The sequence below is a fragment of the Drosophila subpulchrella genome, chromosome 2R (assembly GCF_014743375.2).
Source record: "Drosophila subpulchrella strain 33 F10 #4 breed RU33 chromosome 2R, RU_Dsub_v1.1 Primary Assembly, whole genome shotgun sequence".
Taxonomy (NCBI): Eukaryota; Metazoa; Arthropoda; class Insecta; order Diptera; family Drosophilidae; genus Drosophila; species Drosophila subpulchrella.
This window is the reverse complement of record NC_050611.1, coordinates 11736992-11755072: the sequence shown is the minus strand read 5'-3', so window position 1 is coordinate 11755072 and position 18081 is coordinate 11736992. Positions and strand designations below refer to the sequence as shown.

The window sequence follows — 18081 nt, the reverse complement described above, 5'->3', positions numbered from 1 at the left end:
GAATTAATGTAGATGTGGATGTAGATTATACATAAGTGAAGTAAGAATGTGTTTCGGCAATCCACATAGTGACAAATCGCACCAGGTGTGTGTTAAAAGAGATCAAAAGCTATTGTTATTTTCTACTCATTTTCGTTTAAAGACTTCGCAAGTCGGTTGTGTTAGAAAAAAGTTGAGGTAAAAATATAAATAATTAAATTTGTACGTTTTCAATAATATAATAAAGTTTGTAAATTTATATCGAAGCTTTCGACTCGATTTTTTTATTATAAAATTTGATACTAGAAATTTGGCATTATGAAGGTGCAATCGCCACGACTTTTTTAACCCCTTAAGAGTTGTATTGGCTTGAAACCATTTTAACTATATTCCTGTGAAATTTAGTTGTCCATTTATATGAAAATATTTGTTCAAGTATTATGTGTAATATATAAGGACCTTAACATATATGAATTTTATTTTAAGAAGAACATAAAAAAAGAAAATTTCGGACTTATAATGCAAGTCTCAAGAAATAAGTAAGTATTTTTGAGTTATTAACAGTTATTCTTTGAGTTTTAAGATAACTTATATTAATTTATTTAATCAAACTGACATGATATATGAGTGGATTTATTTTTCACTTTTGGCTTTCTTCTCTGTTGAAATGGCAATGTGCGTAAGCCAATGGCAATAAACCACAAGCGGCCAAGGTGATTTTCTCAGCCAATGCCAAACTCTTACCATAAGTTTCCCTTTTTAGTTTGCACAGGTGCTTTGGTCTTGGCCATGCTCTCTTGGTCGGAACATAGAAACTCGAGCCACTATAAATAGTCCCGGCTTTTAAGTGAACTGCCAGTATAGTTCATTATTAAATCACCAGCAAAATGAAAAGCACTTTGGGTCTGCAGACGGTCCTGTTCATCGTGGTACTCGCATGTATCCTACACTCCGGCAGTTCGAGTAGCAGTTCCTCGCCCAAGGTCTGCGTCCTGAAGAACTGTGACTGGACCTCGACGACGAATGCCTGTGCTCGCTATGGACGCTCCAATCTGTGCAATCGCTTCAAGAACAGCTGCGCCATGCGATATGAATCCTGCGTGTCTTCCAGTTCCATCACATATACGGCCGTCAGTCTGTCCCAATGCTCCGGAATCAGCGTGGGTTCGCGAGGAACCTGCGGCGGCTCATCGTCCTCATCCTCATCTTCATCCTCAAATGTTACACCTATAATCATACGCAGAGGTTGATTTTTGTTGCTGTTAATAAAAATATTGAAACTATGTCTAAGAATATCTGAATCTCCATATTTAGTCACTTTTTCACTATACAGAACTCCGAGTGTGAAAGTCGTGGTTGATCAACAAGACTTTATTTATTAAAATTTATTAAACACATAGAAAATAAAATACGAGCGGAATATCTCATATACCGAAGGAACCATTAAAATATTATTTATTTAAATTTGTTAAAGACATAATTCAATTTAAAATCATACCTAAAAAAAATATTTATGTATGCCTTTAAAAAATATAACAAATATAAATAATAAAGGCTGTAGGAATCAAGGCTAAAGACCCAAATCCATTGCAAACTTAAAATCCTTCTTTGCTCAGCTGGTACTTTCATTATTAGGCAAGAAAGCAGAACAAATTGTTTTTCTTCTTTGCAAAACAAACTAAGATGGGGTTGTATAAAAGACCAGATGCGTAAAGTCCACTTAAATTGGGTAGTGGAAAGCACGGTGAATGCATAATCTTTAATTTGTGTCATCCTGGGGGCGCTATTATTGCTAAACGTTAACGAATGCAAGAACAAGTTCGAAAATCCATTAAGTAATGTCCAGACCCGCTCTAAATCAAAATATCGCTGTCCCCAGACTTGTTCTGTTTTCTTAGATTAGCTTTAGAAAAATGTTCAAGAGCTCGTAAGATATACCCTGTTATGTTTGATTTAGGATATGCATGTAAGGTCTCTTTTATTTTACCTAGAATTATATACATTTTTTTTTAAAAATACAATATCAAAATAACATTTTAAGCTGCAGTCACCTTAACACAATTTATATTAATGAGAACGGCCAACTTGATTTTTGAAGATCATATCATAATAACACCTCATTATATGACACATACAAACATGATGTCTTCTCCAGGAAATTAAACTCTGCCTCTATTAATGATAAAATCCACAGGTTATTAACACTATTCCCCTTGTAATGCCTAATATACGAGTACAATGTAGATAAGTAGATATAAGCATTACTTAATAATACTTTAAATTAAACTCTTTTATTTAAATGAATACCATATCTATAAACCTAAACGAAAATAATACATATCTTTCCGAGTATCGGTAAGATTCAAGCCAAAATAAGCAAATAATAATTGTTTTGGTAAGAGTAAATGCGACTAACATACCCTATTGAGTTTTTTAAAGAAAAATAGCAGCTAAATACATTTTACGAGCCGCCTGAAAGTATACAGATGATTCCCTCAGGAAGCCTGCTTGCTCGTTTATTTGAACGGCAAATATAATGATATTGTTAAACGCATTATGTGACGTATTATTTGCGCTTTTAGATTAATTAAAATATATTTACACAATTGCGAGGGAACTATGCGAATTTACTAACATGCGGAATGAACAAAGACTAAGCATCGAAAAGTTGAAACTAAAAAAGATTCTGTGTACATAAAGAAGGAAAGGTGAACTATGATGGTAAACATCTTCCAAGGTCGCCATAAAAGAGTATATAAGTGGCTTAACGCAATCGAGATAAGAAATATAAATTGAAATGCGTTTGACTTTGGCACTTTTGGTGCTGATCGCACTGATCGTCGTGGCCACCGAGGCCCAAAGGAATCAGAAGAGGACGAAAGCCAGGACTTTGGTTAGAGCCACTCCCCGACAATCGCGATCTAAAAAAAGTAGTGCCCGAACTGGGAACCTGAAAAGGCGATCGGTAAAAGCCCGTAAGTCCAATCGCAAAGCGGTGATTGTTGTTGGCAACGGCAGCAGTTCCTCCAGCAGCAGTTCCACACCCGCCTCCCGATGCACCACCACCACCACGAGCTGCTATGCCAACTCCAATGTCTGCGGTCGATGGAGCTCCACCCGCAGGTGTTATCGGTTCAAGAACAGGTGCCTCCTGGAGCGGGCCAATTGCCAGACAAATGTTTCCAGTGAGTATTTACCCAAAAAATTACGTACATACATACATATAGAAATCTTCTAATGGATGTTTATTAGAACAAACTAATCTTTTGGTACTTAAAATTTAAAAAGCTCTTGATAAGTTCACTGAAAGTATAAGACATTTTAAAGAAAACTATATTCCATTTATGCACAGAAAAAAAACTAAAGGGAGTACATATAATATTATTACAATAATAATATTTATTATAGTATAATATTAACTGGTATGTTTAATTTATTCTCTTCGAAAATTTTTATTAAATACACCAAGAATATTGTTCTGGGTAAGAGTAAGACAGCAATATTCGAAAATCTCGGCACAGATAAGGGGAAAAGCTAGATGCGAATATATCAAAGTGAAACGTCCTGTATCTAGATAGAACTGATACTGAATTTTCAAAAAAAATGATCGTACTATTTTGTCATTTTTTCCAATCGGTGGTAAATAGAGCTTTCTGGGACTCCACCAATAATAATTTTCAAAACTTAATATCTTAACCTTTTATTTCATATATTCCTCAGGCTGGAATGTGGTGAAACTGGCCAACTGTACGAGCATAACTGTCAATAATACTGGCACCTGTAGCAGCACCTTTTCATCGAGTTCGAGTTCAACATCCAGCTCTGCCTTGGCCAGCATGCTCTCCTCAATTTTGGGATCATCATCATCTTCATCGAGCGTAACGCCCATTATTATCCGAAGAGGTTAAGAAGATTAATTGTCAAAGTATAAATAAATCATGTATGTAACTAATTGAGTAAATTTAATTAAAAAATAGTTATACCAAGTGGATTTACCACCTCTTTGTCAGAGTTATTTAAAAAGGAGTTCTTAAATATGCGTAATTTTGTGTTGACCCACAGAGCAGAACAGTACAAAATAGTACAAAGCAGGAGTAAAGAGATTTATTCTTAAATTATGCTAATATTTTGAACTTTCGCTACCCAAATGTTTCGTAATGACCTATATTTCAGTCATACAAACAATTATTTATGTGGGTATGTGTATGAGTGTTCACTGTGCCATTCTAATTGCATCCGCAGGCGTTCGCCATTCACATCCGCTGTATACAAAAAAAAAGAGAAAGGGAAATGGAAAATGGCGAAAAATTGCAAACTAAAAAGCGAAGCTCCATAAATTTACATTGTCCGCATGTATGTGTGCGCCTGTGCACTTGTCTGCGTGGCCATAACCATAATTTTCCCCTCGTTTTCCTCACTGCCAAGTAGTGCGATTTATGCGAATGCAATTAAAAAGAGCGAAAAAAGGGAAAATGTTAAAGCATACATCATGGCGATATGAAAGCCATTAAAAACTAAACGAGTTGAAAAAACACCCCAAAACCGTTTAAATGAATGCTTTCACTGTTTGATCGGCAATTGAGATTGAATGACAGAGAGTATTATTCTCAGTATTGTAACATTGGGATTAATTAAATGAAAATAGCTTTTAATAAATAGCAATATATTTGGAATAGTAAAAGAACTTAAATCGTTTTTATTAAACTAACAGACTCCAGTTCCTCCAATTGCAATACCATTGGTAACACAATTGGTTTGCACATCCACCGATGTTCCAAGTAGGCCAAAACCTGCAGAAACAAAAATGCGGGAAAATTGTTTATAAAAAATAAAATGTTTTTGTAATTCCAATTTCAACGATTCATATAAAGGTCAAAGCCTAGGTCTTAGGGTTACAAAAATGCAACTTCAATGTTAATAAACCTAAATAATATTAAAAATATATATGTTTTTAAATACTTACTTGTCTCGCCCTTGCAACTATCTAGAAGATACTGGCAATCGCTGCGATAGTATTTGCAAGTGTAGGTGGGCATAGCGTTATCCACTCCAGTTTGCAGGCGGATGCATCTGGGAGTGCTCTTGGAGCAGGTCCTTTTGGTGCTCCACAGGCAGTAGAATCGCTTGCGAGCCTCCATCTGAGATGCCAGACTCAGGATCAAAAAGGTCGATATAATTAGGGCCAAGAACTTCATATTGCCACTTGGTTTAAGTCGCTCGGATTGCTGGTTGAATTGTAACTGCCTTGAAACAATTGAACAACTCGATTTTATACCAGTTACCTTTGTTATCTCTTTGCCAACCGCAAATATTTGATTCCAACGAAAGTGAAATTCGAGAACAACCAGCAGACCCTAAACGTTTCGAGCTTTTACGTCGTGTTTGCCAAAATCTGGGGATGGCCAAAAAGACAAAGCCAATGTTTGCCCGATCAAATAGAAGGTGACGGCGCTTAGTTAATTAGCTAATGAATAAATACCAAGTGCTTAAAGTGAAATTGGAGCAGGTGGGTTTTAGTTTAACCAACAGTACATTGGGAAAGGTTTTAGAAAGTTTAATGGTGTGATAATGAAAGCTGCTATAAGTCAATTAAATAGTACCATTTTAGCCAACATGATGCGATATAAAGTTATACTTGCTAGACTTTGAGATAGCTTCAGAAAGCCAACTTAAAGTGGATGATATCATATTGTAGAGCTGACTCATCGTCCTTAACTTTTAAGTCAAACTTTTCACGGCAAGCCATAAGTATTATTTGACGAAATTTTTTAATTAACATGTCCTTGGGATACAAATTTCACGAACTTGCCGAAAACACCTTATATAATTACCCCAGCCCAAAATAAGCCGGTATATAATAAGAGAAATACAATTACCAAAGTGAGAAGGGAGTGGATTGGTGGGGGACGCAAGACCAGCAATTGTTAGTATTCGTAAGTAGAAAAGTTATCGCACTAGCTGCCACTCGTTCTTACCCACTCTCCATGCGTCAGAACCATCAGTCTTCTGCCTGTCCGTCCATCATGCGAGTTTTAAGTCCCCAGTTACCTTCACTCTAAAAAAAATTTAAATAGTTTTGAATAATAATGGTAGAAAAATAGCAGATCATTCGAATTGTACAGTCCAATTATTTACAGACGTAACAATAGTCATTATGACACCTAAAATATAATTCTTGTTTATTCAAACCAAACTTTAGAATTTTGAAATCACATTTCATTTTTTAGGGGTCTAAAAGTATGCAACAGTATATTTTTGAACTCAAAAATAAGATGAATATTTCGTTCGTTGCATACTTTTAGACACCTCAAATTAGTGTTTTCAAAACCCTGTATATGCACCATATGTAAAAATACTTTTCTTTAAGTTTTATACAATTTATTTACTTGTAAACCCTTTTCTCGACCTTTAATTTGTATGGAAAGCGAACAGTTACATATTTCTTTTCTCTGTAAATTTCCAATGTACATACTTACAGTGCCCACTTTTTTCCATATCCACACTGGCTCCTCACATTTCCATGTCAGGCCTGCGTCGGCATGTCATGTCACGGGCTCATTTCGTTGCAATTCCATGTAAAGCTGTAAATGTTCCGCCTCCAAAATACCTACAAATTAAAGTACATTCCCTACATAAAGAGTTTTGATTTTTTGAGGAAAACACGCCACTGTGGACAATATATTGTTGTATCAAAAAGTGTATTCAGAGTTCGTGTTTCATATGTATACAAACCGTTTTCTCCATGTATATTTCATATTTTTATTGCTGTTTGCTGTTGTTTTTTCCAGGTTGCATGCGTTTGTTATTTTTTCAGTTTTTATCGCACCTTTCGTAACCCTCCCCTTTGACCTCTTTATATTTACCTGGCGATAAAGTGCAGCTTAAGCTCTGGTTACGAAAGACGAGGATTTTTTTCATTTGAATAAATTGCATTTGCAATGCCACAATGCCTGCTCGCCCAAAAGTATGCAAAAAGCTTAAAAATGATTAATCCAAGGTGGAAATATAGAAAACCAGAGAGCTTGGAAGTGCACTTTAATTAGTTGGGACATTTTGAATGGATTGCATGTCATGCGAATGGCATGCTTATCGCTATTTGTTGCTATGGTCGTTCTTCCAGTAGCTAAAGCGATTCTTTTGTTTTTATTTGGGGCAACTCAAGGTCAAACACTCTGGTAATAATAATAAAAATGAATGAAATACCATAAAAAGTTTATTTTTAATATAATTATCGTAATCTCGGGCAGCAAGGCGAGCCATGACAAGGCCCCTCCGCTCTCATTCTGTTTTTTGTTGCTTCTCACTGCAGTTGTTTGCTAATTATTTTCCATTTTCATTTAACTTTTGCCCGCCTTGTTTTCCCAGCACTTTTCCCTTCCCCCTTGCTTAATGCGCTTTCTGACATAGCGCTGACATTTTGCGCTGTTTTTCCTGACATTTCTTCATTTGCTATTAATAAGCTTAAGGCTATTTCTCTGCGGCTTGCATGTCTTGAGCTGCATTTCCCATTTCTTGGCCTAAACACTTTCCATTGCGCTGTATTATGTATGAGCCTTATTTGTCACGCTAATTGAATAACAATTTCTTGTAATTTATGGGTAATAATATATCACCTATACCAAGGAATTTTAATTATTAAGCGGTTTAAAAAATTCATTTTTAATAGTCCACCCTTGAGGACAATTTCTATATTACATACGAAACTGAGTCATATGTATAATGTTAACCCATTAATGGCCCACTTAATGTCAATCAATCGATTCAAAGAATCCCGTCGTCTTAGGTAAACAAATAAATCAAACGTGTAGACATATTCCGTATGTAAATTTAGTTTTGTCATTTACAGCAATAAATTTCATATTATTTTTAGCTTTATGGGACGATTATTGGGGCACATGTCTCCATATGCGACACGAACATGACACCCAGCTCAGAAATCAACAAGGAAAAGGAAGGCAAAACACCACCACCATCAGGACCACCGGTTCCAATTTCCTGTCAATACCTTCGAAACGGAACCTATCTAAAGAACTGGGATACACATGCACAAAAATATTACGCATTTTGTCAGCCGGAGATCGAAAGTTCAACATTTGATGATTTCTATAAAAAAGTAGTATACTACTATAATGGGAATAGTTTTTTAAATAGCTCATTTTTTCCTTGAAGTTGTCAAACATATTTATATATTTTTATGCTTGTATGTTTTCATGGTATCTATGCTTCTTTAAGAGCAAATTTTCTTCTGGTGCATATCCAAATATATCTATATGTATGTACTCCACCGAAGTTTCGTGTCAGTTGAGCGTCCGCAAAAACCGATTTTCGGATAACAAAAAAAACAAAGAGATATAATAATAATAATAAAATGGGAAAAGGGAAAAGGAAAATAAGGGAAACCGGCGCCTGACACATACAAAAAACATTTGTTTGTTATACAGACTAAAAGGATGTGAGTGCGTGGGTGGTTGGGGTGGTTGTAATGGAGTGGAGTGGCTCAGATGTGGGGGGTTTTGGGATGGTTGGTGATTTTTCTGCGTCGCACTCACGAATTATCGATAAAACATGCTTCATGGGCGGCGTGAGGTGGCTTTTGTCTCATTACGCCCACAACAAACATGGTAGGGGGGAAAACAGGTCCTTTCTTTAGGGGCAAGTTGAAAATTGAAAACGAAAACGAATAGCAGGCCCCAAAACTTGTTTTCCATTGTTTGCTTTTTGTTGATTTCCAATCTTTACGATTTATTTGCGAGCAAAATCAAATTATTGCATGTGTCACAACTTTCATTTGACTCTTTGGGTGACAAAAAGCCGAAACAACCATAAATATATCTTGTCATCTATAACCAAATGTATTACAAGACCATTTGCCTTTGAGCTCACACACCCACCCCTCGATCTGGCCATAATAAATAAAACTTTGTTCTGTCATACTTTCAGTTTCGGGTTAAATGGTTTGCCGAAAGTTCCCAATTTCATTTGATTTTCCTTCAGTTCTACATGATTTGCATGCACGAAAAGTGTGGGGAAAAACAACAAAGCACAGGGTATCAAAAAGACAAAAAGGTTGAAAATGAAACTTTGATGAGCTATTACTCATATTGACAAGGACCCTCATTTGTCTAGGTTGATTGGAGCAGGGATTGCTAGACTGATAGCGGTCCTTTTGGCCCGCATCGCGTATACGCAATGTGGCCCTGACCAGACAGCTGAGTGGAAAAGTTTGTGGCGAAGAATGATTAGCCAGCCCTCGAAAGGGTTACTTTTCGAACTCATTGGAAATGGAACTACTCGTAAAGAATGCTATGAGGTTTAAAAATATCAAGGGACTTACATAAATACAAATCGGAACAGGAACAACTTTTTAAAATTACATTACCTGGAAATTAAAGTCTACATGTTTTCGAAAGAAATCTTTTACTAAATCTGATAATTTAAATTCAAAGGAAAAATTATGCATCATTTAAACTTAAGAAATAATTCCAACTTCTCATCCATTTCTTTCAATTACCAAAATTCTGAAAGATACATTACACCAGTACTTATGGGATGATGTGTGAAAACACTGAGTAGGGGAAACAGGAAGTGCGGCACATGCGACACGTCAACATTCAATTTTCTAATGAAATTTTTATTATAATAAAGCACATATCCAAGGCGTGGGAGTTTGTTGGCCACGCCCACCTACAGTCCGTGCTAACGTATTCATGGAAAACAGTGTTGCTTTCCCTTCCGCTCTTTTCCCTTCTCGCTTTTCCGACTTACTCCGCCCAACATCCAAAAACTCTGTGTATGTATAATGAATTCTGGCAGTGTATTCGATGGTGGAAATGGGTATGTATGAATGCCTCTCTCCTACGAGTGGCCGCCCCTTGAAGCAGAGTCCAACATGACCTACATTCTGGATCCGGGCTAAGCAACTCCGGGGACCCAGAGCCACCATCTCACCCTTGGCTTTATCCAAAAAGCAGGAAGTCCGGGGAGAACAGGGCGAGGAAAAGGCGCAAGAACAGAAGAGCACGCAGCACGCATAGGAAAAAGGGCACCCCTCTGGCAGCTCCTAAAACCCCCTACCCCAATTTCCTTCTGAAACCCTTAACCCAGTCATCTTCCCAGTCAAGCCTTATAAAAATTGTTTTCTGTCGCTTATTGGCAACAAATTTGCGTGCCTTGCATACGGAACAAAGGAGGAAAAAGGAAGAAAGACGGAGAGCAAACACCGAGTTACGTACAGTAAAAATTCCCAAAATAAACATTTCTAAGTTAAAATAAATCCACTAGAACCCAGATCAAAAGATCTGTCCAATAACCAATGAACCATTTTAAATAAACTTTATATATTATCTCTTAAATCCGAAATATATATAATTACTTAAAATGTTTTACAGGAGAACAAGTATACTTCAGAAGATTCCCGAAACATTTTCGAGAGAATGTCTTTCTTATTTCTGATCTCTCTAACTTTTTTTCATTATCAAGAATAACTTGGAGATGATTTCGAGACTGCTCCTTCAATATAAACTATATTGAGAGTAAAGTGTTCTCAAAAAAACCAAGACAAGAACACTTTACGCTTGATTTCAAGAACTTTTTTACTAGAATAAGTGGTAATAAGAAATGCTGAAATCAAGAAGATTTGCTATAGTTTTTTTTCGTTCTCGAGTTTTCTCAGTTTAGATCTAAAGATATCTATAATTTGAAAATTAATTATTCTGCTAAAAGAGTATATACTGTACATAAGACAAGATGCGAAACCTGATAAAGGTTTCTCCCACAGCGACTTCATTACAAAGTTTGCCAAATTGTGTAGGCGCTAAATGCAACAAATACAGCAAACAATTTATTAACTTGGTCTGACGAGATTTTCACAGGCTTCGCGAGGAATCCGGAAAATGGAAAGTAAACGGCTTGGCTTACCGCTAACAAGTAGAATTTTTGCTTTTTCCTTTTTGCCCTGGCTACGCAATGTCATCAATCATTTTGGCCGGGACAGTTGCTGTTTGGCCTAAATTAAACAGGAAAGTTAACAGATGAACAGGGAGGCAAAAAGGAAGTGAGGGAAGTCAAACAAACTTAGTGCACGTGCGGCCATTTTGTCGTTTATTGTTGACTTTGGTCAAACATAAAATATATAAGAAATATAATATTTGAAGATGATCCGAACCAAACGATAGTCAGCACGTGCTCGGTACGTAATACGTATGAAATAAAATATCTTGCTTATATCACAATTAAGTAGCCGCAGTGTATAGATGAAAAAAAAAGATACAGAAAAAGTGCGTGACAAAAATGAGCAAGTGAGTATAGAAAAGTAATTTAAATCGTATAAGCAAATAGGGAAAAAACAAACCTAATTGAATATTAATTTTGGATATTACGTTTTTGATCATTTCTTTGTTATCCTCTCAAGACAATAGCTACCAATAACTACAGCTGAACCGAAAGTTAAAGTTTTATGAATCTGTTGGCCCGAAATTCTTCACAAAACTTGCCAAGGTCCTGTGGAATCCTTGATTCGGCTATGCAGCTTGAATTTCAATTTCATTTGTTCTCCAAGCGTAGCGAAAGTTAAATCTTTCTCAACTTTTGATAGTTTATTAAATTATCACAAAAGCAAAAAATGGGAAAAAATGTGCCCCAAAGCTAACGAAAACTTTTCTAATAGCAACAAAAATTTAAGGCAGCAAAGTCGGCTGACTGTATTCACTTTATTAGCCAAGTTAACTCTTTCCAGGGCCTTTGCGACAGTTTGTTCTGTCGCTCGCTTCACAGTTCAGAACATTCAAATTACAGAGGGAAGGTTGGCAAGTCAAACCAAACGGAAGCAAAAGCCAAAAGTTCTCGGGGCAACTTGAGTGCAAGTTGGCCCATAAAAAAAGTGCCAAACATTACCAACTCAAAAAATACATGCCAGACTGCCTCGGAACAGACCCAAAAACTAGAGTCCAAAAATGGAACTGCCAAACGGAAACGAGGCAGGGAACAAACCAAAAAAAGAGGGGAGGAAAACACAGAAAGCCATGAAAAATTCAACAGAAACTTGTCCAGGTGGGCGGCAGGATTCAATGGGCCGGGAATTGGGCTGGGTGCCACTTCATTTGCGAATGCGAACATTTCCTTTGGTCCTCGCTCAGGTGACAAAAGCAGGTGCCCGGCCAAATGGATCCAGCCCGGCCACTGAATGCCTTCCGAGAACAAGCGGTTTGTGGAAGAGGAAACTATAACTGCTCTCCAAGGTTGGACATTCCGGCCTTTGGCTATTTCTTAACGGGAAAATCTCTCTCATAAGGATGCTTAAATGGAATTTACGAGTGTAATTGGTCGATTTTCTATGAATCGCTTCTATGAAGCCGGGATTTCATAGAACAAGCAGAGAGAAAATTTTGACGTTCTCATCTGAGTGGAAAATGTTCTTAATATTTTCGAATAATAAGCTCGAATCAAGTTGAATTGGCGGTATTTAAGTACATTGTATGTACAAATAAACTATTAGTTCAGTCCTTAGTGTATACCTATCAAAAAGTTGTTAAGTAAACTCAATTTAACTTTTCTCTTCTCGCCATTTCGTTCTTATATTGATAGCAAACTGAACTTAAACTGTTTTTAAGAACGATTGTTCTCATTTCAAGAACAATGTTCTCAATTTAAGAACAATGTTTTCAATTCAAGAACAATATTCTCAATTCAAGAAAAATGTTCTTGGATAGTTTTCTCTGTGACTGTTTGAATTCTTTTTTTTTGGTAAATCAAGAGCACATATGTCTTTTCTGTTTTTACAGAAAAGGTTTAAGCTATTTTGTATCTTATAATTTAAAAACGTATGCTTACACATGGAACTTTATGAATCTTCATACAATTAGCAATCTTTGAACTTAATTAAAAAGTGTGCTTTTATTTATGCGCCTTAAAAGGTCCTTTTTCTACCTTTATTATCACGAAAATCACGTCCCCAAATTAAAGGAACGGAAACGAGGCTGTATCTCTTTGCCTTAAAGCGGAAGTTTCCATCGTAATCCCAATATTATCTTGCAAATCTCATTCCAACCAGCTCAAAGGAAGACCCAGGGGCATATCTTTAGTTTCCGCTGGTGCTGGTAAGACCCAACAACCTGACCTTCCCGTTGGCAGACCGAGCATTATAATAACACTTTCTCAAAAAGGTTCTTTATGGGGTTTCCACCCCCACCACACCCCTTTCCCCACCAAGAACCACCACCCACCATTAAGCACAGTTAGTTAGTCGTTTCTTGTTTCTTGTTTCTCGTTTCCCTTTCCTTGAGTCCATTGTTCCACGGTCTCTTCTCTTCTGTCCTCTCCTCTCCTCTACATTCCTCTTCTTCTCTTGGGGCTGCGCGACTGTGGCCAAAAGTAATCTTCCAAGGCAAATGTGAACCACAAACAAATTTATAGCTGCAATGCGGCCAGGCCGAGCATAACGGGCCCACATTTCTGTGAAATGTAGATATAGAGGGGATAGAAATGGAACTCAAAAAGGAAACAGTCGAGTGAGGACGACTATAAAAATATACAACAATACTGCCAAGGCAACGGGACATAATGAGCCAGGGCCAGACGGCCCGAAACGGTAAATGGTAAGCGGTAGGGCTGTAATCGGTTAACGGTAAAGCCGAGCTCAGCTGAGCGAATGTGGGCCACCAGAGAGAGAAAGAGAGAGCGCGAGAGAGAGAGCGCCATTTTGAACCTTTCCCTTTGCTCTGCACTTTCTTTGCAGTACCGTTGGCGTTTTTTCTGCTGTTGAGCTAGGCATGGCCATTTGTTACGTATGCGGAGCAGCAGGACTCTCTCTTCTAAGTTCTCTCTGCAGACTTGCCTTATTTTGCTGCATACTTCAGAGCGCTCTCCCGCTCACTTCCGTTTCCGCTACTCTCTCGCTCTCTTTTGTCTTTACACATTTTGCTGCATGCATTTAGGGGCTCTCTCTCTCTCTAGTTCTTCTCACCGCCTGTTTATGCGTCATTTCTTTTAGCTTTTCCTCACTCATCATCTCTCTTTTTGGCCCTTGGTTCGTTTATCTATCGCTCATCGCATTTCTTACCAGCCAAACGCAAAGCCAACAACAAATATTATTTCTTGCTCAATTTTATTTTCCTTTCTTTTCCTTGGCTTTCCTTTTTTCCTGCTGGTTCGCATTGCAGCATTTTACGCAGACAAGCGAGCACATTCTTTTCGTTGAGAAAGGAGAGGGAGAGGAAAGAGCGAGGAGGAAAGAGGACTTTGCGACGTTTTCAGCAAATGTTCGCCATTCATTTTTGTCATCGCTGTTTTTTTTTTCGTGTTGTCCTTGTTGTTGCGCTTGTTGTTTTTGCTTTGGATGGTGCCTGGAAAAGTTTTTGGCCTCGCCGTAAATGCTTCTTCTTACTTGTTGCGTTTCGTCCTGGGACGAGCAAAAAGTGGAACGACATGAGAACGGAATGGAAATGGAATAGTGATAGATTTCAGAGACATTTCAATACAAAGTATAGACTCAGGAGATTAAAGAAAATGGAGTATTTAATTTTCCTGGCAACAAAAATACATTTTAAGGCAATAATATTAATGATTTTTTTGGAATATAAGTACTATTTTATAAAGAATATAATTATTTGTAATAATAAAAGTAGAAATATTATTTGCTTGAAATAATTTTAAATTTTAATTAAATTTTCTTAAAAAGCAGGATCCTAATAAACTTAGTTTATTAATGTACAAATAGTAAAGATACATTTTCTAGCACTATGTAATTTTGGAACTTATATACAAACACCACTGTACTCAATGAATGCGATTTTTGGCAGATGCACCGATGGGTTTTGAGATTGCTTCCCCCTTCATGCCAGTTTCATTAGGTAGATTTTCCACCTGAGTGAGGAACTTTTCAGCACCGCCCCCACCCCACCAACATTGTTCAGCATTCACAAGTTCGTTTCATGCTCTTATGGTTTTCTTTTTTTTTCCAAGCAGGCCCCTCTGCATCGCTTTTTCCCTCGTTTGCTTTGCTGCTGCAGCTTTCATTCATGCCACGTCAGTTGACATAATGCGACATGGCCACACACAAGCAACAAACCACCCACCCACTAACCTCCCATCCTCCTCCTGAAGCACCCACCACACCCCTCATTGTCAACTACTGCACTTGGCAAAAGTTTCTACCAGGCATTGCCATGAAAGTGCAATTCAAATCTACCGCCCCCTCACCACGCCCCCTCTTTTTTTGGATTGACATAAGTTGCTCCTTGATCGAAAGGGTTCATATTCCAACTATTCCGACTTTGTAGCTAGGCAACTTGGTAAACACAGCAAGCCATGTTTGTTTATCCGCAAAAACAATAACAAACTCGGCTCAGAACTCAAAAAGACCTCGACACAAGCATACACAAAAATCTTTAAATATTCATCGGGAGTTATAGAACAAACCTTAAATATAAGTTGAAGGAGCTGAATTTTAAAACAAAATTACCATCAAATAGTAGAATATCATAACCAAGAAAGAGATATATGAAGTAAACCTAATGATACAACAGAGAAACCAGGTTCCGTGAAGCCTACTAGTTAAAATGGGTTGGTAAAATTCCGAATTGTGGTGGGCATCTTAGCAGATCTAACCCAGATTCCTTTCAGATAAAACAGCAGAACGTCAGGTTAGACTGGAAGGAGTGGAACGTGTGCTTAAAATGTCCCAAGAGCGCATAAAGATAGCGATGATCATACCGAAACTGCTGGAGCATCCTGAAAAGCTGAAGAGCGTGCTGAAGGGCACCTGTTATGAGGAGGTCCTGGAACCCATCGATGCCATGATTCACCACCTCGGCAAACAGACTGGAAAATCTAAGCTGCCACACGATCACACCACCATGCGAATTGTAGATTTCTTTCTGGTCAACCATAGCATTCACAGATTCTTCCCGCACCTGAAGCATAACCTTAACGAGAGGGATCGCCAGCTGTTGGCCGCATTTCACTTTCTCCTGGAGAGCGCCCACATGCATCTGCACCGATCTTCGAGAAGCGAGATTACCAAGGAGCGAAAGCTGCATGCCATATATCACCAGAATGTGGACATCCAGAAGAAGATCAAGGAGCTGAAGGCAAGCCTGGACTTCCAGAAGGTAATTGGCAAGTGGAAGACGGCAGCCAAGGGAATCTATCTAATGAAGGTCGAGGAGGATCTGGCCAACAAGAAGTGGCAAAACAATGTGGCCATTCAGAACGAAATGTAAGTGATTAAATAAGTATAGGAATTACTTAGAAACTAAATATTTGATATTATTAATCTTTAGAGGAATTTATTTTGTTTATTTTAATAAATTATATTTATTTGTTTCATTAATATATTTAATAGTTAGTTAGTTAGATATATATAGTTACTTTTTTTTTTTTTATAGTGAAAAATGTAATCGGACGATGCGTAACTACCACAAGGGCAGCATGGACAGGCAAAAGGAACTGGAGGAAGAGTTAAATAATGCCCGGGAAAGTTACGAAAAGATGACTAAGAAGAATCTGGCCGAAGAGCATGAATTGCGAAGCGAAAAGTGAGCTATAGATAATAATTCTTTATGTCTATGATATATATTTGATTTCTTCCTATTAGAAACAAATTGCTTTTGCAACTACAGAGCATGCTTAAAAAATACGACACGAGTCTGGGCGAAAAGATGCGCGAGAATCTGGTGGCACAGGATCAGTTTCTGGTTGCCAAAAAGATCCTGGACGACTTTATGGTCCAATTCAAGCAGGAGGAGCGTGTCTACAAGAATATTGTGGTGAAACGGGAGGAGGAAGAGCGTCGTATCCAGCAGCAAAAGCTAGTGATCTTCATGATGAATCGGGCTGCGGCCAAGATCCAGAAATACTGGCGCAAATGGAAGAAGGATCAGCGCAAGAGGAAGCGCCAGGGAAAGGGAAAGGGCAAGAAAGGAAAATAGTTGAAAAACTCTATCTCTACTTATTTCTACATTGTACCATTTATATGTAGAAATAAAAATATAATGCAATCTACTCAAGTTTCTATTCCTTATTTTTTGAAGACTGTCAATCTTATGTTAAAAAGTTAAGTTTGCATTACCTCTTATTTTGTTTACCAGTTTGTTTAGCAAGCTTTTGTGGCGCAAAATGGCTAAGCATATGTACAAAAGAACGCATATATGCAAATTAATGTTTTCGTAGGAGAAAAGGCAAATGTTTACTTGCAATTAAATCATGTTTACTCGGCACTTGTCGCCTGTTCACATTTGTTTTTAGCACAAAAACGAGGATTGCTTACTAAAATGTCATAAATTTTCCATAGATAAGTACAAAGCAATTTATCTAAAAATAAGTAGAAAATTCCTACAGTATATTTTATATAAAAATTGTACAACTTTGAATAACTAGATTAGAATAATTGAAATATAAAAAAAAAACAGTTTTAAAATGTATTAATACTTCTAATAAACTAGTTTCTTTTTTAATAAAAAAAAATCTTACAATTTTAAATGAATATGTAGAGAACTTTAAGCAAATATTGATAAAATTAATAATAAAAAAGAATGCCTAAGAGTATGCAGTAAAAACTAAATTCAATTTATTAGCTTATTTGGTTAATACATTAAGATATAACCTATCTATAAAACTTAACACATTTGCATACGAATTTTTATTGAATTGCGATAAATTTCGGGAGGAGCATTGTCAACGTCTTTCTTTTTGGCGGGGTGAAAGGTCGACTTGTAGGGCTTCCTCTGCGATTGCGAAAATCCAAGAGAGAGAATGAAAATGCCTGGCAGAATGTTTACCCAACACACGCACACACACACATATACTGAGGAGGGGAAAGCCGAATTTTCATGTCTTGCGGGGCGAACGAAAAATGGCGCATTGCTGTCGTCGCCAAGCGACAACGACAACTACAACGGCGACTACAAACGCCCTTTTGGCCCGGCCCGATGTTTGCTGCATTGTTACTTCATTTTCATTTTCGTTTTCCCTACCTAGCCCTCGGAAAACGCCCTGTCCCCCTCCCCATTGGCTTGTCTAATTTTCCAGAGGTTAACATACTTAACTTGTTGGCATGCGTTGCAAATGCGCCAAGGCTGCGTTGCACCAACGAAACACGGCGCCACA

General features: G+C 37.5%; 4 protein-coding genes across 4 annotated transcripts; 3 read left to right on the top strand and 1 right to left on the bottom strand.

Annotated features, from left to right (window-relative positions):
• Window positions 1-783: 783 nt before the first annotated feature.
• Window positions 784-1229, top strand: LOC119551588. The gene has a single exon (XM_037860989.1). The coding sequence runs from the start codon at window positions 867-869 to the stop codon at window positions 1227-1229; it is 363 nt and encodes a 120-aa protein (XP_037716917.1). The 5' UTR covers window positions 784-866.
• Window positions 1230-2776: 1547 nt separating this feature from the next.
• LOC119552081 (uncharacterized protein DDB_G0271670) lies at window positions 2777-3887 on the top strand. The gene is made up of 2 exons (XM_037861857.1): window positions 2777-3164; window positions 3700-3887. Exons 1-2 carry the CDS (start codon window positions 2777-2779, stop codon window positions 3885-3887), a joined length of 576 nt encoding a protein of 191 aa, XP_037717785.1.
• Window positions 3888-4683: 796 nt separating this feature from the next.
• LOC119549743 lies at window positions 4684-7253 on the bottom strand. Its single transcript, XM_037857985.1, has 7 exons — window positions 7183-7253; window positions 6843-6929; window positions 6456-6586; window positions 5955-6034; window positions 5262-5371; window positions 4943-5204; window positions 4684-4769 (listed from the first exon to the last, which is right to left on the bottom strand). Exons 6-7 carry the CDS (start codon window positions 5172-5174, stop codon window positions 4684-4686), a joined length of 318 nt encoding a protein of 105 aa, XP_037713913.1. The 5' UTR covers window positions 5175-5204; window positions 5262-5371; window positions 5955-6034; window positions 6456-6586; window positions 6843-6929; window positions 7183-7253.
• An 8058-nt stretch (window positions 7254-15311) lies between these two features.
• Window positions 15312-16982, top strand: LOC119550585 (dynein regulatory complex protein 10). The gene is made up of 4 exons (XM_037859379.1): window positions 15312-15537; window positions 15598-16192; window positions 16362-16511; window positions 16571-16982. The coding sequence occupies exons 1-4, from the start codon at window positions 15534-15536 to the stop codon at window positions 16902-16904; spliced, it is 1083 nt and encodes a 360-aa protein (XP_037715307.1). The 5' UTR covers window positions 15312-15533; the 3' UTR covers window positions 16905-16982.
• The last annotated feature ends 1099 nt before the right edge of the window (window positions 16983-18081 follow it).

What these genes read in the sequence shown, in the direction of transcription:
- LOC119551588 (XM_037860989.1), top strand. Translation starts at nt 867, where the DNA reads ATGAAAAGCACTTTGGGTCTGCAGACGGTCCTGTTCATCGTGGTACTC.
- LOC119552081 (XM_037861857.1), top strand. Translation starts at nt 2,777, where the DNA reads ATGCGTTTGACTTTGGCACTTTTGGTGCTGATCGCACTGATCGTCGTG. An exon ending in TTGCCAGACAAATGTTTCCA is followed by an intron (nt 3,165 to 3,699) that starts GTGAGTATTTAC and finishes TATATTCCTCAG; the next exon opens with GCTGGAATGTGGTGAAACTG.
- LOC119549743 (XM_037857985.1), bottom strand. Translation starts at nt 5,174, where the DNA reads ATGAAGTTCTTGGCCCTAATTATATCGACCTTTTTGATCCTGAGTCTG. An exon ending in TAGTTGCAAGGGCGAGACAA is followed by an intron (nt 4,770 to 4,942) that starts GTAAGTATTTAA and finishes TTGTTTCTGCAG; the next exon opens with GTTTTGGCCTACTTGGAACA.
- LOC119550585 (XM_037859379.1), top strand. An exon ending in GTGGCCATTCAGAACGAAAT is followed by an intron (nt 16,193 to 16,361) that starts GTAAGTGATTAA and finishes TTTTTTTTATAG; the next exon opens with TGAAAAATGTAATCGGACGA. An exon ending in CATGAATTGCGAAGCGAAAA is followed by an intron (nt 16,512 to 16,570) that starts GTGAGCTATAGA and finishes TCTTCCTATTAG; the next exon opens with AAACAAATTGCTTTTGCAAC.